Source organism: Poromitra crassiceps, assembly GCF_964638095.1.
Source record: "Poromitra crassiceps genome assembly, chromosome: 5".
Lineage (NCBI taxonomy): Eukaryota > Metazoa > Chordata > Actinopteri > Beryciformes > Melamphaidae > Poromitra > Poromitra crassiceps.
Window position 1 is genome coordinate 16288841 of NC_139642.1, and position 22568 is coordinate 16311408.

The 22568-nt window shown below is 43.7% G+C and overlaps 2 protein-coding genes across 2 annotated transcripts; both read right to left on the bottom strand.

Moving 5' to 3' along the window:
* Window positions 1-1905: 1905 nt before the first annotated feature.
* LOC310776339 (adhesion G-protein coupled receptor G7-like) lies at window positions 1906-13393 on the bottom strand (the record flags this gene model as incomplete). Its single annotated transcript, XM_083636535.1, has 9 exons — window positions 1906-2503; window positions 3567-3735; window positions 4479-4637; window positions 5501-5582; window positions 6323-6681; window positions 9725-9837; window positions 10244-10396; window positions 12695-12820; window positions 13379-13393. The coding sequence occupies 9 exons, from the start codon at window positions 13391-13393 to the stop codon at window positions 2240-2242; spliced, it is 1440 nt and encodes a 479-aa protein (XP_083492661.1). The 3' UTR covers window positions 1906-2239.
* On the bottom strand, window positions 13393-21168 carry LOC310776340 (adhesion G-protein coupled receptor G7-like; the record flags this gene model as incomplete). Its single annotated transcript, XM_083636536.1, has 6 exons — window positions 13393-13418; window positions 13749-13862; window positions 16713-16861; window positions 17184-17260; window positions 19304-19444; window positions 21100-21168. 6 exons carry the CDS (start codon window positions 21166-21168, stop codon window positions 13393-13395), a joined length of 576 nt encoding a protein of 191 aa, XP_083492662.1.
* Window positions 21169-22568: the final 1400 nt, after the last annotated feature.

Genomic DNA, 22568 nt, shown 5'->3' on the forward strand with positions numbered 1-22568 from the left:
CCATGCCAACACAAGCCACAAGCCCCCCCGCCCCCAATGCTATAGTGTGGCGGCCGCCGCCACCCCCCAAAAGATGGCCACTTGAAGCCAGATTAGAAGAATATTAACATAGATTAGACTGTTGTGATGTAATTATTCAGTCGCCTTTTCTCCCTCACCTCCGTGTCACCTCTCCCTGCCCAGCTGCCCTGAGTTAAGCCCTCTGATTACACAATAATTTTGTGCCCAGACAGACCAAACCAGTTTAGCCTTTAGTTTAGACAGTTTATCCAACTTGTTCTCACTCCCATATATCTAATAATATATATCATCATCCTGTCCTCTTTGAACACTGCAATCTGGCTTTGCTAAACCCTGCTCATCTGCTATTAATTTATGCCTTTACCTTTGCTACTAGGACATCCAAGCAAGTTCTGACAGAGAGCAATGCCATTGGAGCATTGGACAAACACATTTGCATATTTCCCCATGCCTTGTTCCTTGTTCCTTACAAACTTTCCTTACACACTTTTGACATGGAAGTAACCAAATGAAATAAGTGCTGGGTGGAAATAATCATTAGCCTATTCTTAGCATGCAGTTTTGGAACATTCAATAAAGACAAATAAAAAATAGACTCGACACCCTAAGTGATACAGACATGGTATGAGAGTGGTATATATACCCGTCACACCAATTTCCGTTTCAGTGTAGAATGGTTAGTTCCTTGCTCTGCTCTCCCCTAGGAGCACTGGGAGCAGGGGATTTGTCCCTCTCAACTTCTCAATGTATAGACAAGTTTCCTGGGCACTTCCGGTTTGCTTCCGGACTCGGCCGCGATCGTGTCTGTCGCTTCCGGTGTTTGTGAATACGGAGAAGCGTAGCGTAGTAGCCATAGCGACCGCTGAAAAAATGCAAACTTGGGATCATTCTGCGAGTCTCCTATCTAATGAAAGAGTGTCTATCCCACACCCGTTGACAGTGGACACATGGGAAGATAATATGTGTAAATGGCCGAACGTAACTACAGGCAGGATTATAGCGTATTTTGAGGAATCAATGGCGGTGGACGGCAACGCGATGAACTATCTCAAAAGCTCCGAAGCGTCAGCCAAACTAACGTTAGGTTACAGTCCTCTCCTCTGTCACAGTCAGTCAGACTAATGTTAGGTTACAGTGACAGTACTCTCCTCTCTCACAGTCAGACTAACGTTAGGTTACAGTCTTCTCCTCTCTCACAGTCAGTCAGACTAACGTTATGTTACTGTCCTCTCCTCTGTCACAGTCAGTCAGACTAACGTTAGGTCACAGTGACAGTACTCTCCTCTCTCACAGTCAGACTAACGTTAGGTTACAGTCCTCTCCTCTCTCACAGTCAGACTAACGTTAGGTTACAGTCCTCTCCTCTCTCACAGTCAGTCAGACTAACGTTAGGTTACTGTCCTCTCCTCTGTCACAGTCAGCCAGACTAACGTTAGGTGTCTCTCCATTCAAAAACAACCCAGTTTGCCTTGATCACTGCAAAACATGACATGCCATGTGTAGCCTCCACACAATAGGGCTACACACGGTAAATCGTGGTAAATACGCAGCACAATACCCGCCGTGGTAAACAGAAGAAGACTGGGATATTAACTTTAAGGCGACTCACTTCTAGACTTGAATGAAATTGTATTCACCTACTATCTGCTCCGTGGATTACCATTTTACAATTTCGGAGACGAAATTGTAACATAGCAACGTTGGTCCACAAACGCTGCTATTTAAAAAAAAAATTGGGAGATCGGGTTGGGATTATAATGTTAGTTTGCCGAGTCGCACCTGGTAATCCAGAAATGGCGTTATGGTACCTTTGTCTACTTGTAGATCATCAAGAAACTTTAAATTAATAACGTTAGATGTGTTTAACAGAGCTGTATATCGGGTCTAGCAGCTGATCAGCAGCTCAGACAGCCTCAAACACGAGGTGATTGTCAGCTCTATAATTCGCAAAATAGCAGTGGATGGAAACGCGCACTGTGTTTTGTGACAGCCACGCACTGCACAATGTGTTCCAGAATAACCCATTGTTAATAACGTCTGCTAACGTTAGTGTAGCTGATGTTATCGATCGTTGTAAAAAAGTTTGGATATTTCGGCTGCTGCCTTCTGATGTGCTCGCTGCTGTGGACGCAATGTGGACTTAAACGGAAGCCGGGGACACGAAAGGCTGCTATGGCGCCGCCCTAGGAACGGCCCAGGAAACTTGTCTATATTGCCATTAGGGACAGACAGACACATCTCTCTCTCCCTCCCCCCCACAGCCAACATCCGCATCAGTGGCAGCCTGGGGGCAGACACCTTGGGGGCAGGGTGCACTCGAGTTGATTTGAATTAAGTTAATGCCAGTGCTTTGCGTTTCCTGTTCTTTTCTTTCTTTCTTTTTGCTCTGGGTGCAGGCAGAAGCGGTATGCCTGATGGCCGTGCAGAAGGCTTTCTTGAAGGTTGGTGTTCTTGCTGTGAAGAAGATGAATATCTGAAAACCCTGGAGAGTGAGCATGAAGAAAGTGGTTAGGATCACTCTTATTTTCTTATTGCTCGAGTTGATTCTTAGCTCAGGAAATGAAAAAGTGACTCTCTGCTGTTCCCTAGAAATTGACGTGCCTTTGAGGAAGGCACATAACCACCAATTGCTCCAGTGGAGGTGATCAGTGGCCACCAGGTGGAGCTAGTGATGGGCAGGCCCATTCTTTTCAAACAACCGGATCATTCAAGTTCATACATGTAAATGTATCAAGTTCATACATGTAAATGTATCGAACCTTCTGAGTTGTGATACTTTTTGCAAAAAACAGTGCCTGTTTCTCTGTGACACACCTACACAGAAACACAGTGCCTGTTTCTCTGTGACACTCCTACACAGAAACACAGTGTCTGTTTCTCTGTGACACTCCTACACAGAAACACAGTGCCTGTTTCTCTGTGACACTCCTACACAGAAAAACAGTGCCTGTTTCTCTGTGACACTCCTACACAGAAACACAGTGCCTGTTTCTCTGTGACACTCCTACACAGAAACACAGTGCCTGTTTCTCTGTGACACTCCTACACAGAAACACAGTGCCTGTTTCTCTGTGACACTCCTACACAGAAACACAGTGTCTGTTTCTCTGTGACACACCTACACAGAAACACAGTGTCTGTTTCACTGTGACACACCTACATAGAAACAGTAAAGTTGGTCCAAAGAAGATGAGGAGGAACCAAAGGTATAAAAGAGATACATGGCTATTGGCTAGCCAAACATTTATTTAGGAAATTGGTTCCAATTGGTTCTAATGTTGTCCATTGATGCCAGTTAACCCCCAGAAAAAGAAGAATACGAGCCAGAATATGGATATTGTTATAACTGGGCACTGGTATGTAACAATTGGTACAGAGGGAGATAGAGTTTCACAAATATCTTCTGGAGCCAGGCCATTTAGTACTTTATACAGTAAGTCATCAATAAAATCTTAAAATCAATTCTAAAACTAACCAGAAGCCAGTGAGAGGTAGGTACTCTAAATAATATTGTACCACAAAGTGGTTGTATTCTTCTAACCAACCTGTGTGGTGGTACAGAGGCAGAAGACGATGCTTAAGATGAGATGGGCCACTCCCTGCTCATGGTTGGTACTGAGCACCATGTAACCCAGTATCCAGGAAAGGCCCAGTAACACAGCCACTGAAAAACTAGTGAGGAACTTCTTCCCCAAAGACTTTGTCTGCTTGGTACTGCACAACAGAAAGAGTAGGATTGGCCGTTATTCTTTAGTAAAACATAGAGTAAAACATTGCAGATAAATACATGTAAAAGTTGATACTGCATGATGGCTATTATCAATAATTCTTGTCCGATGCTGATAATATTGATTACAAAAATATAAAAAATATGACTACATGACTATAGTGACAGTTACTTACTGGGGCCTTCTTTTTAAAATATGTATGCTCCCTCTAGGTTATATCATCAGAAGACAGCATTGAATTCTATGCTGATGACACTCAAGTATATTTACATGTAACCAAATTTGTGACACATTTATATAACTAGTGCAGTGTCTGTTCCCCTCCCTCCCCTTTCCCCCATTCACACATCATGTCCTCCCACTCGTATTTCTAACCCTAACCCTCCCACTCGTATTTCTCTCATTTCTTATATAACTCGCCCGTTTGGAGTAAAATAAACAATATAAAAGGGGGTGATTGGCAGGTCGCCTGTCCAGTGATCGCGCAGCTTGCCGATCATGGACCAATAGTAGAGCGGAGCTGCGGCTCATGGGAAACCCCCATCTCCCGTGAGCTGTGCAAGGACACCAAGATGGCGACTCACAACACTTTGGTGCAAAACGTGAGTCCAAAAGATAGTGTGGTTTGTCCATATTATTTAGGTGAGTGGTTCAAACAGAGCAATAAGATACCTTCAAACAAGAGTTAGCTAAAGAGAATTATCAGGATCAATCTGTGTCCAACATCACCTGTTTAGGTTGGGATTTGTTCTGCATGTCTTTAGTACAAAGAAAAACAACAGTACAGCATTGTAGATGAGGACCAGGCCAACTGGAAGGAGGAAGCCCCAAAACATTGGTTTCCCAAAGTCAAAGCGTCCGTCGCTGTCCAGAGCTGCAAGCCAGCAACTTGAGGGTAAAAAAAGAAATAATAAAATAAAAAATAAAATAGTGACAGTACCGTAAAATTAATAAGAGCTCTTTGATTCTGAGTGACTGACACCAAAATCGGACGTTTACCGCAGATATTTTACATCATGAAACATTTTCTCATATCAAACTCCACTGTAGCTCCTGGAAATATCTGGACGTCACGCGATCTTTAAAATCCCAAAGTGAAAAGGAAAAACATAAACATGTAAGAAAATTAAACATGTTGTCCCCGAGCATTGACGTAGTTCCACTCTTGATTCAGTCACATTCATTGTCAATGCCGCCCTCTAGCGGCACAAAGTCGACATTACAGTGTGACTAACAAACTAACGAAGAGGCCCCCCCTTTGGCGGGGGATAACTAACATAGCAACATCTATAATAAAGGCAAAATATTTGCGCTTTTAGCACTTTTATTGCCCTTTTTGGCGACACCTGATGTGTCCAAAGGGAACCTATTTGTTAGAACAGAAGAGACGAGTGCAGAGAGACAGACAGAAGACAGACAGAAGAGACGAGTGCAGAGAGACAGACAGAAGACAGACAGAAGACAAGAGGGCAGAGAGACAGACAGAAGAGACAAGTGCAGAGAGACAGACATAAGAGACGAGTACAGAAGACAGACAGAAGAGATGAGTGCAGAGAGACAGACAGAAGACAGACAGAAGAGACGAGTGCAGAGAGACAGACAGAAGACAGACAGAAGAGACGAGTGCAGAGAGACAGACAGAAGAGACAAGTGCAGAGAGACAGACAGAAGACAGACAGAAGACAAGAGGGCAGAGAGACAGACAGAAGATACGAGTGCAGAGAGACAGTAAAAGACTGTAATTGACCCACAATTCCTCCCGTCTGTATCCCAAAGGTGTGTGGACACTGTAGGTAGCTCCTAGTGTGATCACCACGATGACAGCTGGTACTCCTAAAATCACACAGGAAATCAAACTAGTTACAGGTGGCTTGAATTCAATATCAACAACGCTGAAGAAGGATTCGTGCTGCAACAACCTAGGATACTTTTTAAATAAACAACCTATAAATTATCAGTTTGTTTTTATGCTACTATGGTCTGTATTCTGTCAAGGTAAGCAATAAACCAAGAAACGTCCACATGGGTCTTGCTCACTCTCACATATTCACTTTTCAATGCAGACCCACATCCCCCTGGCCACTCTCTCTAGCCACCCTATGAACCCTGAGCCTCTATGACCTCCCTACAGTATCCCTATCCTCTACTACCTTCCTATCTCGAGCTTCTCCCTGAGCCTTTCCCTCACCACACCCCTTCCCACCACCCACACCCGCTAGCCATTCCCCCTACACACCCATCCAATCGAAAATCAATCAGTAGCTACTTTTTTATGCATTAAAATTCAAATGGTGTCGGAGGCGTTCTGTTGAAAATGCAAACATTAAAACCATTCATTTCACTTCAGTAGTTTCACAAAACCGGCCAATGTGGGAGCACCCTGATGAGAGCTCATTTGACCTGAAATGCGTCCGTCACTTTGAACTTTTCATTACCCGTGTGACACAAAGACGAATACATTTTGGCTATCCCAACAAACACTATTGTAAAGAGCACCTATTGATTGTTTCCTGCGGTACCATTGTGCTCCTAATCTTCATTCATTTCAAATATTTGAATGTTGAATCTCATACCCCATCCAATAGTAATGCTGAGGGGGATGAAGGCAGGTGGAAGACTGAGGCGCATTTTCTGGATGAGAAACATCAACTGCGTGCCGAACACAGCGTTCCACACAAAGGTCGCCAGCAGGAAGAAGTGGAGAAGAGCCGTCACTGCCGTGCAGCGGCCCTGATCTGGCTCAACATGGACGTCTGAATCAGGGACGGTGGTTTGGGTGCTGGTGGCTTCCACCTGGGTGCTGCTGGCTTCATTGGGGTTGTTGACTCCGGAGAGGAAGATGATGCTGAAGGCCAGCAGACTGATGCAGATACTCACCAGCACAATTGTGGTGATCCGGGCCTTCCGGCGCTGCTGAGCTTTTGCTTGAAAACTGAAGAAGTTGAAAAGCAATCCTTAAAGGCTATTTCTGGTTAGTTTGAACCTCCTGGGCCTCATTGACCTAGCATCATAAAGATTGATTGTGTTAAAACAAATCAGTGAAGCCACTGTAGAGCTTGACATAGCTCTATTTTGTCAGGAACGCTGTCCATACCCTCAATGGCCAAAGCAAACTGTAACAGCTAAACCCAAAAAGCGATTAAAATACGTCAACACAATAACAATCACGCTGCATTTAACATTTTTAGTGAACAGCTATCACATTTCAGTTAAAATAGTCAATTTGATACCTTTTTTTTATTTAGCAGTGCTCAGTTTACTTTGGTGGCTGCTGCTTTTCTACCACGTCCCCACATCCAAATTTGCATGATTGGCCAACTACCACAGACAATACAGTACAATACAATAAAGTACAATTGGTTGTATTATTGTGAATATAACAAATTCTGATCTGTAATTATGCCAGGCTGGAGAAAAACTACCACAGCAGATTGTGGGCCCTATCTTGGTACAGGCCTTGGGCGCAAAAACTGGCGTTAAACGCAAAAAAACGTGCCTTGCGCCTGCCTCGGGAAGATGGCAACATGGTTTTAGGCCCCGAAATGCGCTTTACACCAAAGAGGCGTGGCGCAGTGCCAGAATAGGCCAGAATGGGCGTTTTGGCCTTAAATACCGGCCTAACGATATCTTCCCCCCTGGCGTTTATTTAGCGCTTTTCAAAACCAGGCCTTATTCAGTGCGCCGTGGATATTCTGTGCGTATTTACGCGCAGCTCTCCTCTGCCTCCTCACACTCTCTCTCACTCCCTCTCTCTCGTGCGTCAGACAGGCACAAAGACCAATGGAAAAAAGTTGTTATATCGTAGTTTTGAGCCCCTGTCATTCAGAGGCTGTTCTCTCCCCCTCTCTCTCAAACACTCCCTCTCTCTCGCGCATTAGACAGTCCCTCTCTCTCTCTCACTCCCTCAGAGGCTGTTGAGCCACATGTGAAATCTCCCAGCATGCATTGATGCTAATCCATTTCGACAGGAAATATCAACCAAATCAGTCTAAACTGCCTAAAGTGGTACATAGAAATAATGTTTCTGTTCACACAACATGCAATTCTCGAACATTTCAATATTGGCGAAAATAAAACAGAAATCCAAACACAACCCTATGTGAAACATATATGTAATCCAGGTGGTATAAATATCCCTCGCAGATTTAACGTGATTTAGAGATGAGTGACAGCCGTAACACGGTTCTACTGTGATGTCTTACTGTGATCTCCGCTCTGCAAGACTTGGCTTCGCCTACTTCACATTCACTTTTACAATAAAAACACATTTATGCAATGACTTTTACATAATGTAGGCTATATTTATGTGCATCATCTGCAGCACTGGAGAAGAAAAGGAAGCGAGAGAAAACGATATCATTCTAATCTGGACAAACTTTCACCAATCTAATCTCATCATGACATAGGCCACATGGGATAGGCTATATTTTTCTAGCCAATGCGTTTAGAACATTCTTTTCACTTTGATCTGCTATAGTGTAGCGTATTTACATGCTTGCAGTATTTAAACTGCAGTTCGATTGGTTTGAGAAGCATAATAATATGGAATAATATATGAGACAGACGGGGATGAAAGGGAGGGGGGGGAGCTCAGAGCGCTTGGCTTTTCTGACCGGACTGGATCGCTCCGTGGAATTGGAGCTTAAAAGGGAAGATTGTGATTTGTTTACTGCACTTCTCCAATGAGCAGATTGTGCACAATTTTACGCTTAAAAGGCGCGGTTATAATGCTTAAGGCTGCGTGTAGCGCCGATACCAAAATATGTGCGCTGGTCCAAGCCCCCTAATCTGCCCTGCGTCTGGCGTTGGGCGCAGTTCATAGGCCGATGCAACGATAGAGCCCTGTGTCTATTGCTGTGGGCACGAAAGACCTCCTGTAATGGTCATATATATATATATATATATATATATATATATATATATATATATATATATATCCACATGTGGCTATATTTCAGTATTTATGTTATGCCTTGTCTTAACTCATTGAGTGCCAATGACGTCGATCGGCGTCAAAGTAAATAGTAACATTCAGTACCAATGACGTCGATCAAATGCGTTTTTTGACGGTGGGACGTGGATCAAAGCCTCAGGCATCTCCTGTACAAATATTGTAGCTATTGAAGGTGTATAACCTATTTTACGGACTCATTAGGTGGCGACAGTGCTCTCCAGATTAGAGAAAGGTCAGGAAAACAGCAGGAAAAAGCCCCGTGATGAAAGAGAAACCGCTCATGCTGCAGCCAGAGCCATATAGATTGCTCTGGCTGGAGCTGACGTTGGCTGCGAACAGCAGTCAATCCGCGCCCACAACTGAGCCTCTCTGTCTCTGCTGTATAGTTTCTCCACACGATTAGCCGCCAGAAAAGCAGCACCCGACGCCGAAGGGCCAAACCATTCTCAGCAGTCCGGTTTGGCTTTTCCGTGTCGCGCTGGGAGCCGGCGCACAAAAACGGAGCACTCCGAAAATAGATGCTGGGTGCGTGAGGCTGTGTGTTAGTGTGGGGAGGAGTTTGCAGCTGAGGGGGGGAGAGGGAGGTGGGGCACGCAGGGCACCACACAACTACACCACGTCACTACATCAGAAAATATTAGCTTCAGACTCAGTGAATGTGCTTGAAATGCTTCATTTCACAAAAGGCGGAATATCTCAGCTTCTAATTTGAAACGCCTGTTTTTGCTCAAAACAACCTATCTTCTCCGGCTCATAACTAAAGAACGGAAAATGGTATCAATAAACTTTTTTTTGCTGATGATACAATAGAGTCTCCTCGTTCTTTGTGCGTGTTCGGTGTTTACATAGTAATATCACACAATATTCTGTGGACCTCGAGAAATAACTGAAAACGCTCTGAAACTCTGGCACTGGGAGCGTCCGTTCTCCAAAAGTGGCTGGCACTCAATGAGTTAATGTCCTAATGTCTGTGTCTTGAGATCAGGTTAATTTCTGCATGTGGAGGAAAATAAGGTGTTACCTTTCCGTAATGTGGTGAATGATTGTTATTGTTAAGCCAATGATAGAGAAAGATAGTCCAATGACGGACATATAGCTCAGGGCTTCTGCATATTTGTAATTCTCCCTGAATATCTGTTGGAGAAACAAAATCAGAGGACAGAATCAAACAATCAAACAGTGATTTCTCTACACATTAAAAGTATGTTACTTTTATATTTGACATCACGACAACAGAACAGCACTTCTGGGTGCCACTGCACCAGTAACTTAAAGGTTGCAATTTTTAGAATTGAGTGAATTCAGTAAATAGTACAGCCTTGCTAACAGTGAGACACTCAAGGCTGACTCCATAGAGTCCCATTATAAAGGCTGAACAAAAAAGCCTTAGTGCAAACAGTTTTGGTGCTATCTGCAATCCAGTAATAAGAAAAAAGAAATCATATTTCTCCGTTTACCGTCATCCTATCTGTAATGTTGGTTTGGTAAAAAAACAACAACATTTGAATGAAATTGCCACAATAGAGCCAAAGCACGTTACCATGAGTGCAGCGAAGTTAGTGGTGTGGCTACAGAAACATTGCAGAACTCCATCCGATGCGTTGCCCTTGGTGCAGCCGTGAGTGCTCCAGTCACCCAGTTTGTAGTCCCAGAACACACAGGCGTAGTCATACAGCGCTGCATTGGTGATGATCTAAAACATCAACAACAATAAATACATGTTGCCGGGTTCTGTGACATTAAGGTTAATTTTGATACACTACTGTGTACTTCGACAAAAGCAGCAGTGTTTACAATTATACTTTACTCCAGCACATAGTAAAACAAAAGAACGTTTGTGGGATATGTGTTTGGTCATCTTCCCTTTTTTTTCATGATAAACTAAATAAAATCAGATATAAGCTGCGGCATTGTGATGTAATCTGAGAAGTGCTGAACCAGGAGCCCAGCCGGGCCCAGAGGCCTGTATATGACTTGAATGTCAGCTGACGGGTCATGCTTGACGTGGAGCATTTGTAAGAGGAACGCGCTTTGAATGGTGCTTAAAGGAGAACTTACCTCCAAAACACTTTTTTTCAGCTTTTAACCAATATATATGATTTTGGGGGTGATGTGTGAAGAATTCTGGTCAGAATTTCCACATTTGACACCAAACTGTTGCCATTTTACCATTTGTATCATTTTTCAGCAGCATATCTGGCATAAGCGCCCTCTAAGGGTGGAAAACTGCTTTTTTTTGTGCCCTCAAATGAATGGGATATTTGGTACAACCTGACGTCACGGTGGGTTTAGCGCGTGCATCTGGTGCATCTCCAAAGCCTATACAACTAGGCAAGATGGAAAAACCTTACTTAGTATCAGGCTCCAGAGGGCTCTAACTGAAGTAAAAAAAAATCTGTTTGCTCTTAAAATACTGAACCAAACGTTGTCAAAGTTGGCACATGTCTTAATTATAGTTAGTTTCCCGCTGAATGTGTCATTACTTTATTGATATCTTACCTGGATAAGCTCGAATGATGATGTTTATATTATCAGTCCGAGTTGCAAGCACTGTCTCCAGCCCAGGCAGGCGAGAGTCGTACTGTTACATGGACGAGCCCCAAGCTCCGCGGGCGCGCGCAGCAGGCCAGCAGCAGCTGGGCTCTCTGTGCTCTGAGAGCAGCAGAGAGAGCAGTCTGATATTTCCGCAAACAAATATGGTTGCAGTTTAGCGCACATGTAAAATATAACGCTATACTACGACGTGACAACGTGACAAAGCTTCTCTAAACACATCGGCTACTATCATATTTCCCTGCATCCCTCCTACTGAGATTATATCGGTAATGATTTTGGACAGACTGAATGCGCGGAGGAGGAGGAGAGATCTGCACTGCAGCTGTGCCCTGAGTAGCCCTGAGAGACACTCGCCTCGCTCCGACTACTGTGCCCGTCTGTGAAAAGCGTCCTGTCCAGTCGCACCTTCGCAAACAGATGCGGGATTCCCTCAATCCTGTACCCAATCTCAGACTGTATTCTCTAAATCGCACACCAGCTATTTCTGTCTGTGTTTGTTTGTTGCTCCGTGAGGTTAGAGCGCCCCATGCATGCAGCAGGCTGTTTCGCCAGCCTGGGTCTGGCAGGAGGGAGGAGGCGCAGCCTGCCCTGCACTGCGCTGAGAGGAAAACTTTTGCACAACTTTTAACAAGAATCACGAAAAGCCCCCAAACTAAAATGAAAAAGGGACTATATGGCAACTTGGACGAGGGAATGACGTAGAGAAATCTCGCATTGTGTTACCCCAGAACGGGGGGTTTGTCGTATTGTGCGGTGTGCTGCTGTTAACAAGCCCATGTCACTTTGCTCTCGTAACGTAGTTTGAGTAGTTTCCATAGAGATACATGCAGAAAAATAATTAAATTTCTAGTTCGCCACTGAATTACCAAATTGATATAACTTTCAACCATTTTGAGCAAAGCTCTTTCCAAACAGGCCACCAGCGTTGGCTAGTTGTTGATATTTATAAAGATATGGCCCCTCTCAAATAAATTATTTTTGAGGCAGTAGGCAAACTGTAATGGCGTCGATTTCCGAAAAAAAATCTTGACTTAACACAGCCAAAGAGTCTAGTATAGACAAGAGTATATGTCATTTCTTGGTTTTTTCCATAGGTATTTTCAAATCACTGTTCTAATACATATCTAGGGGGTAAGTCCTCCTTTAAGAATTATTCACAGGTGTGGCCATGGGCCGGCTGGGCGTTACATCAATCAAACCAATCAGATTCCCATCTCTCATTCCCTTTAATAATAATAATAATAATAATAAACGAGCGCGCATAGCTAGGCATGATGGACTAGGCATGCCTAGTAATTCATAATTCCATAACAACTGCAATATTGCTACAGTCCTACACTGTTGGAAGTGGACAGGGTCAGGCTCAGATATGCTCCTTTGAATAATGATAAAATATCCATATAGTGTAAAGGTGATGACAGCTTAGTTATCTTACTGTGGGTGTAAACAGCATTTCCACATAATCCACAGCGCGGTCGTGACCTTTGACCCTGGCTGACAGGACCCTGATGGAGGTGGACTGCTGCCTCCTGTAGAGCCGGGATGTGAAGAAACGATCGTTCTGGTAGAGAACAAAACCCACAGAGACGTTTGATGGCTTTCGCTGTCCAGCCACAGCTTCTTCACACGCAAGAGATCAGACAGAGAGAGAGAGGAATGTCAATTATTATTAGTAGTATTCATAGTAGTAATAGTAATGAATGATAGTTGATGTTGTAGCTGTAGCAGTAGTGGTGATTGTCCTAATATTACAAGCAGATTCCGAGCTGCTTTTAATGTAAAAGGTAAGTCCAAGAAGCCTGCATAGTGAATTTGGTGATATTCTGACTTGTTTATGATGTTCTCATACGACATTAACCCCCGAAGTGCCAGCTCATAGAGCATTGAATCTCTCAATTGGGGATTTATCATGAGAGATTATAGAGTTTGGAATCTAGTGGTCAAAATGACCACTTAACCACCAAGGTGCCAGCTCATACAACATTAACCCCCGAGGCACCAGCTCATACCACATTAACCCCCGAGGCACCAGCTCATACAACATTAACCCCCGAGGCACCAGCTCATATGACATTAACCCCCGAGGCGCCAGCTCATACGACATTAACCCCCGAGGCACCAGCTCATACCACATTAACCCTTGAGGGGCCACCTCCTTACTGACACAGCACAACAAGAACAACATACACACACAACAAGGGGCCGGAGTCCCACCAAACTAGTAATAACAACAATAACAATAATAACAATGTAATAATAATAACAACAACAACAACAACAACAACAACAATGTAATAATAATAATAATAATACTGTAGTACAGGTACTTATTCCTGTGGTGATAGAAGCACTAGCAGTAGAAACTGCAGTATGTAATAATGTATTGTTGTTTTTTAATAGTAGTAGTGGTTTTCAGAGTCTGAAGTGTCTTTTTTGCAGTGGGAGGATGGTTTGTTGTGACTTTTCCAAATAGAGGGAAAACTTCTCACCGTGGGGGAATCGTATGTATATCAGAACGTCGACTAGGGACTCGTTTTCCACCACAATTTCTGAAGTATTGGTGTTCAGCTGAATTCGGTCCGCCACAAAACTGCCAGTAGTTCCTAAACAGTGGGAATCAGAATTGTTAGTATTATTACCATAACCTTTATTTACATTGCATTACTAGGGGTGACCCCAAATAGTCAACGATTCGGCAATTTGTTCTAAGGAGCCTTAACTGATGTTACATCAGTGCCTATGTCATACAGGGCCGCGGGAAGTACGGGTGCTGCAGGTGCTGCAGCACCCCCTAGTGGCGAGATGATTTTTTTTCCAAAATAAATAAATAATAATATATATATTTTTTTACAAATGTAATTAAAAATATTTTGCAGTGCACTATGTTCCTTTCTTGTTTGGGAATGTTTCGGGAAATGATTGCATTATTGATATACTGAAAATGTAGCCTATTTAAATAGAATTATCAACAATAACAATTAAGGAAGTTACATGCTTGCAGGCTAGAGAAGAAGAAGAAGCGTGCATGAGCGCACATGTTGTGTTGAACCAACCAACAAGTTAAACCAATACGAATTGTTTAATCTGGCAATAAAGAAATGTGAACTTGACATGCTATTTTAATAGCCTACTCAAAAATGCACCTCCCACTATACAGCAAAGACAGGAGTCAATGTTGCGGGCCCCACCGAGAGTCCCTTCCTCCCAGTACCCCCTGCTTAACTCATTGAGTGCCATGGACGTCTTTCGACGTCCAATTAAATAGTGACGTAGAGTGCCACGGACGTCTTTCGACGTCCAATGCGTTTTTTGACGGTGGGATGTCGATCAAAGCCTTCCGCATTTCCTGTACAACTATTGTAGCTATTGGAGGTCTATAACCTATTTTACAGAACCCTTAGGTGGCGACAGTGCTCTCCAGATTACAGAAATGTCAGGAATACACAGCCTGAAATAGCCGTGATCAAAGAGAACCCGCTCATGCTGCAGTCCAGAGCCATGTAGATTGTTCTGGCTGCAACTGACGGTGCGTGCGAACACAGTCAATCCGCGCACACGACTGAGCCCTTCCGCCTCTGTCTGTCTGTCAGCATAGTTTCTCCACATGATTAGCTGCTAGAAAAGCAGCAGCCGACACTCAAAAGCCAAACCTTTCACTGCAGTCCGCGTGTGGCTTCTCCATGTTGCGCTGCCTGGGAGGCGGCGCACCAAAAGCACTCCGAAAATAGACGCTTGGTGCGTGAGGCTGTGTGTTACTAGTGTGGGGAGGAGTTTTCAGCTGAGGGGGGGGGGGGGCACGCAGGGCAGGACACAACTACACCACATCACTACATCAGAAAATATTATCTAGAGTCAGTGAATGTGCTTGAAATGCTGCATTTCACAAAAGGCTGAATATCTCAGCTTATAATTTGAAATGCCTGAAAACGCTGAAAACAACCTATCTTCTCCGGCTCATAACTAAAGAACGGAAAATGGTATCAATAAACTTTTTTTTGCTGATGATACAATAGAGTCTCCTTGTTCTTTTTGCGTGTTCGGTGTTTACATAGTATTATCACACAATATTCTGTGGGCCTCGAGAAATCACTGAAAACGCTCTGAAAACTCTGGCACTGGGAGCGTCCGTTCTCCAAAAGTGGCTGGCACTCAATGAGTTAAAGTGACTTCCAGCGGCCCTGATGTCATAAGATGATTTTGCTCTTATGACATCACTGATGACATCAGTCTTATGACATCACCGATGACCTCATCAGTGATGTCATGATGTAGAATGAACAAGTTACATCACTGATGACATCACTTCCAGTTGGGTGACATCACTTCCAGGACAAAAATCACAGAGTCCACTTGCTATGATGATGATGGTCATGATTAGATGATCATAGAAAGCTTTTGCCATTACTAGAGGTTTCACAGACTGGAGTGGACTAGTCAACCTGTAGGCGACTAGTTGACTCCAGTTGCCTCCAGGCTCAGACAAGTTGCTGGGGATTAGAGGCTCATTTGTGAACAGCCTCTCAGAGCCAATCAGGACTCTGCTATTTCACATACCTCCAGGTTGGTCCCGCCTATATGAGTTAACCCTGGCTGTTTTGAGACCTTTTTGATGAGAATTTATCATTTTTATTATGTGGAAAAAATTAAATATATCTCGCATGAATAGTCGACTTCATTTTGGGAGTAGCCTAGTCGATGACTATTGAAATGCAGTGGTCGTGAATGCCCTAGCTGTTACTATAGGAATGGTTGAAGGATCATGGGAGTCATTATTCTTATGCCAAGTTTATTTGAGTGTTTCAGCTCTTTTGTCTGGTGTGGAAAAAATGGAAGTCAATCTCACAAATGAGATTATGGATCATGAGAGAGAAAAAAGATTCCTCGCTCAGTCGACTTGTCCAATCAGATTCGACTATGTATTACATTACATTACATTACATTACGTCATTTAGCAGATGCTTTTGTCCAAAGCAACTTACAATAGTACATTTTGTCAACAGTACAGTTAAACTAACTGTGCATCACATACAGTTAAGACTTTCAAAAGATATAGGTAGCATTTGTTGATTTTATTTATTATTATTATTTTTTAAATAAGGGTAAGAAGATTAGTTCAAGAAGGATCCATAGTGGAGGGCAAACACAACATAGTTTACCCTCCTCTTTGAAATGAGGCAGAGTTTACTCGCCTAGTGCCTACAGTATTTTCAGATCACCTGTATCAATCAATGAGGAGGGACAAGGTGGGTAAACTACTCACCTTGGATAGTTTACCCACCTCTGTATTTATCACTACACCCCTGGGTGTAACGTATTTACACCTAAACCAACCTATATAAACAGGGAAATTGATGGAGCATGTTCTTTTCCATTCTGAGAGAGACTAACGTGTGATGTGATTGGCTATAGGACCAGTAGCTCACCTGTGATTGGCTATAGGACCAGTAGCTCACCTTTGAGTGAAGTGAACTGGACTCCCTGAGTGCTTTCAGCAGGGATTTGGGCCGACTGGATGACCAGGTTGGGCTGGACCACCTGATACTGAGACGTGTTCAGATCCACACTTTGCATCAGAGAGAGCTGCTCCAGGGTCTCTGTGATGCTGGGCGGGGATAGTGGACACATGCATCAGACACACATAACAGACGTGCACATACAGGCAACCAGACAAGGCGTGTTCTTTACCACAAATGTACAGCATGTAATGTTTGAATTATTCCCTTCCCTAAATGTCTGCAACGGACGTAAAGTTAAAGTGGTGCATGGAATAGAATTCGTGCAGGAGACACGATAGCAAATCCTCGTTCTCAATTGTAAATCCTGGGTTGTTGGACAACCCTAACGTTTTATCACGGAGAAAGCTACGCAGCCCAAGACACTACCGAAGTTCAACGTCACTTTAAACCCTATAGCCCAACCCGTACCTGTGATGTTCAGGCGCAGACGGTACACTGGAATCCATCAACTGGCTGACTGTAGCTATTGCTGCCACCCTAATTCTCTGTAACACAAACATTAGCATAGGCGGATAGAGAACAGCATAGAAAGCATTGTACTCCCATAATAAAAATACAGTTGAGTTCATTTACAAACCAATATCAGTGAAAAAAAACCTGTTACTTGATCTCAATTTAACATCTCTGAAATTGAGAATTGAGGCTGTGAAAGTGTTATCCTTGGTGGCCGAACGAACACACCAGACGCCAAAGCCGAACTGAAGCTTGAAGCAGACTCAAGCTGATCCGACACCAAATTGGTCACACCAGAAAGTCTCTCTTCCTCAGCGGCCGGCTCAGAGCTGCTGCTCTGGCCCCTCCCACCCCTCACAGGCCCCTCCCACCCCTCACAAGTTGCATTGACTGTCTGCCTGGCAGCTCGGGATCAGCGCGCAGCACGCTTGGAAAATAGAACAGAAGCTGAAACTATTGGATCAGCGTGGCCTTGGCGTGGCGTCAGTGTGGTGTGCGGTTGGTGTGAACGGACTCGTCTGTTCACAAGGACGCTGAATTGAAACTGCGTGGCTTTTGCGTATGGTGTGAACGTGCACTTAGGGAGCCTGGGGTTAGGGGTTAGGGCCAAGGGTTAGGGGTTAGGGCTGGAGCCCACCGTGCTGGAGCCGTGCAGGAGCTCTAGCTGGTCCACCGACACGCTGCACGCCGCCTCGCTCAGCTGGTTCTGCTTGTGGGCTGTCGGCACATAGACGCACCATCCTACAGTCTATGCCTGGGGCTGATGTGAGCTAAGTTGATGCACTGCAGTCAAAACAATGTTCCATAAGCATAACGGAAGTAAGTAACGTTAGGCATATTTTACGACTATTACATTATCCACACAAGACGGCAACGTTAGCGAACCTTCTGGGTGTTGAATTGATTATCTATATTACATATTAGTTAGCAAGCTAACGTTATCTAATACAGCAACACCAGCACATTAGCGTTAGCTTGTGTTAGCTGCTCACAACTGCCTACGTCCCCTCGGGTTGTCGGTTGCCAAGGACTAAGCGACCTAGCGATGTGATGCAGGAGCTATGGTGCTGAGCCTGGCATGTGTTTGTGCTTTAGAGATGTGATGCAGGAGCTATGGTGCTGAGCCTGGCATGTGTTTGTGCTTTAGAGATGTGATGCAGGAGCTATGGTGCTGAGCCTGGCATGTGTTTGTGCTTTAGAGATGTGATGCAGGAGCTATGGTGCTGAGCCTGGCATGTGTTTGTGCTTTAGAGATGTGATGCAGGAGCTATGGTGCTGAGCCTGGCATGTGTTTGTGCTTTAGAGATGTGATGCAGGAGCTATGGTGCTGAGCCTGGCATGTGTTTGTGCTTTAGAGATGTAATGCAGGAGCTATGGTGCTGAGCCTGGCATGTGTTTGCGCTTTAGAGATGTGATGCAGGAGCTATGGTGCTGAGCCTGGCATGTGTTTGTGCTTTAGAGATGTAATGCAGGAGCTATGGTGCTGAGCCTGGCATGTGTTTGTGCTTTAGAGATGTGATGCAGGAGCTATGGTGCTGAGCCTGGCATGTGTTTGTGCTTTAGAGATGTAATGCAGGAGCTATGGTGCTGAGCCTGGCATGTGTTTGTGCTTTAGAGATGTGATGCAGGAGCTATGGTGCTGAGCCTGGCATGTGTTTGTGCTTTAGAGATGTGATGCAGGAGCTATGGTGCTGAGCCTGGCATGTATAATTTAGAATAGCGCCACCATCTTGCCGGCATGGGGTTACGGCCTTTCCTGAGTAGTGGGGGGAACCCACCTGCCAAATGTGGTTGCTCTGGGGCTCACGGTTTCTGAGGTGCCCATCTTTTAGCACAGAAAAATAATCCCCATGTAGTCTGGGAACCTGACAAATCTGCAAGCTCGTTTTCTATTTGCGCTGCAGATGCACTTGCATTGGGAATTGGTCTGGCGGTGTCCACGGTGCTTGGACCCCTAAATAGTGACGGTAAACAAACCGGTTGAAAAACAAGAGATGTTAGCCCCTCTTGAACCCCTAATAATGTGCAGGTGTCTGTCTCTTCTTTGTTGCAGTGGTGGAAGAGGCGTTTCATACCTCGGTGACTTTAGGAGACAGCAGGAGTGTGTTGGCGATCTCAACTGCAGTGATGACGTCTTCAGCAATCAGTTGATCAGGTCTGGAGGTCAGGATTTGAGTGCTGGCCGCTAACTTCTCTAAATCGGCTTGGCTGGTAAGCTGAGAGATTAAGGATATTTGTTTTATTTAGAGATGTGCAAAAATGACCCTTCCTAACAAGTGATTAATTCTCATATTTAATCTTTAAAAAATTCTTAAAACACATGAAAAAGAAATGTGCCAATGGAGTGTGATCACTTGAAGTACATGTACTGCAGTTTTGTCTGTTTTGGGATTTGATCACTTGTTTTTGCCAGTAGATGGCCAGGAACAGTACAGGTTAAGCGAGAGGGTATTTGAGGGTTTAAGGGAGGAGAGCATGTGTTCTCACAGTTTCTTGTATGTCACTGAGCGTCAGGTTACACTGTAGCTCCTCAAAACTCTGGAATCCTGTCTGGTTTGTACATCTTGCTGAGGCCCGCGGGATGCCAGCTAGACAGGAAAGGTGTTGGACACAAAGAAATACCCTTTAATCATCAATATGGGAGAGAGAACCTCATATTCTATTCATCATTTCAGAAGAACTGAAAAGTAAAACTATGGATGGGTGGATAGATTGACACATTGGGTCAGTGAATGGATAGCTAGATTATAGGTAGATGAATAGGTGAATGAATGGATGAGTGGATGGATGGATAGATAGATGGGTGAATAGATTGTAGATCTAACTGTAGGCCTATAGATGGATGGTAGGTATCTACTCTACAGTGTCATGGTTGAGATCAATTTACCACTATTTGTTCCTTTAGGACAAACTTCCTCAGCATATCCAAACCAGCCGATAGGGGTGCGTGGAAAGTTGAATATGCCCATTATTTTCGCGTGGCAGACATTTTCTAAGAGGAAAAGGCAAGTTTAATTAAACAATTAAAGGTATACTATGCAACTTTTTTAGCGTCCTTCAAATGTAAACACACTTTTTTATATTTTGTATATCTTAAAGTCATATTCTTGAAGAGGAGGACAATCTTATTACATAACAATTAATCGTATTAATTGTTATTATTGCAATGCACGCACACTCACACACAAGGTTCATTAGGGTTCTATATCCTCTACCAAACCATCAAAATGAGTCTGATGTCACGCTGGCGTGTTTGTGTAGAAACATGATTTTATGAGAAAATTAGATTTGTGTTGTTTTGGGCTTTCATCAGATTTGAATTAAATAAAGCCTTTGTGATGTGGTGAATTTTATGGAACGATTCCTAATACAGGAGGTTGAAAGGTTCTAGCTAACCATCTATTAAGCCAGGAACACTTTCAACCAGCTTTATATCATTACAACATCAGCAGTACATCAGAAAACTGTAAAGAGTTTGGCAGTCATTCATTAGTTTGACAGTTATTGAGAGTGGATTTGAGTTAAGTTGTGGACCAGTGATGACATTATTTGTGCATGAATGTCATCACTGGTCCTCAACTTAACTCAAATCAACTCTCAACAATAACTGTCAAACTAAATGAATGACTTCCAAACTGCTGATGTTGTAATGATACAAAGCTGGTTGAAAATCGGCGGAGTGTTCCTTTAAGGGTTCTTATTATTACTCTTTATCTTCATATGGTTCTACATTGAATTAAATATCAGAACATTAAAAGGTACAGGACGGACAAACCCTGTTTTGGTCAGAATGCACCAATGCAGTTATGGATAACCCCCCCCCCCCCCCCCCCCCCCACACACACACACACACACACACACACACACACACCTGCTGAGCACGTCTCTCCAGTCCATTCATCAGGACAGATACAGACACCAGCCAGCAGCTGTCCTCCATGAACACAAACCAGGGGGCTGGGAGTGGGAGTGGCTTTGGGAGTGGGAGTGGCTTTGGTGGTAGCTGCTGGGAAAGTGGGATTTTTGTCAGTAAGGAACACTGTAAATTGTTGTGGAAGTCCAGGTTAATGACAGGGAACACAGTAATATAACGCATTACCAATAGGATTTCAGTAATATTATATCAGTTACTATGTCAAGTAATGCGAGTTAGAAGTTGAAACGGCAGAACGTCAAATCAAACCAGGAAGAAAACAGATGTCATTTGAATGCAGATGATCTGGTTAGATTGAACAGACTGAAGCTAATCAACAATAATGGCAGATATACTAAGATGTAAGACAAGACTGTCAATGATGGACTGGGAGGTTAATTTGCATATGGGGAAGGGCCAATCTAATGTATGTATATACCTCATTTAAATACCATACAACTTCAATTAAAAGCAGAGTCCCATAGAGGCAGGTCCTTTTTACTGGCAGGGTGTGGCTACACGTTTTGACAAATAGGAGATACCGGGTAATATAGTTGTAACATGGGTCAGTTGTAACAGTTTCAATTTTAGGAGGAAAAAGCTAATTCTGAGGTAAGAAAGAAAGTATTTTTTCTTTACTTATTATTGTTGTGATAGCATTGCATGCTTTGTAGTTAAACCACTCAAACCTAAAGTGATAATACGGAAGATTTTCATATAAATAAATGTCTGTAAAGTCACTTTATATCATCAAGTGAGTTAACACAATGGTGATTAAGCCTATGACTCATTGATGAAAGCCCTTGCATCTCTCTGTATTGCAAGTGTCTATAGCCCCCAAACTAAAAAAAACAGAAAGATATCACAAGCGTGCGGCGCAGAGTTCTTGATGTGTTTCGTCTCACCCAGCTGAAGTGTCCAGCAGGGAGGGGGCAGGCGGAGTAGGAACAAGTTTGACTACCAGTGTTGCCAGATGCAGGCGCACGCGCGTGTGTTAGGTAGGTGAATGGACGACCTTACCTCTCACAACAGTCAGCTGTAAGGTGGAGTTATGGCGCCCTCTGCTGTTTTGGGCCTCACAGTAATATCCTCCACTGTGTTCAGGTGTGATGTCAGTGATGGTGAAGGTCTGTCCTGATGCTTTTGGAGAGGCGTCATTCTTCTTGTACCAGCTGTAAGTAGCTGCTGGGTTGGCATCACTGCTGCAGCTCAGAGTCACTGAACTGCCCTCCACTGCGTCACCAGAGGGACTCACCAACACTGAGGTGTTCCTGGGACCATCTGGAAGACATGGATTAACATGGATTAACATGGATTAACATGGATTAACATGGATTAACATGGATTAATGAAACAAGATGTGTTGTAACAATGACACATACTGCAATTAAACAATTAGTAGTAAAGATATCTGAGGCAGCATCTGA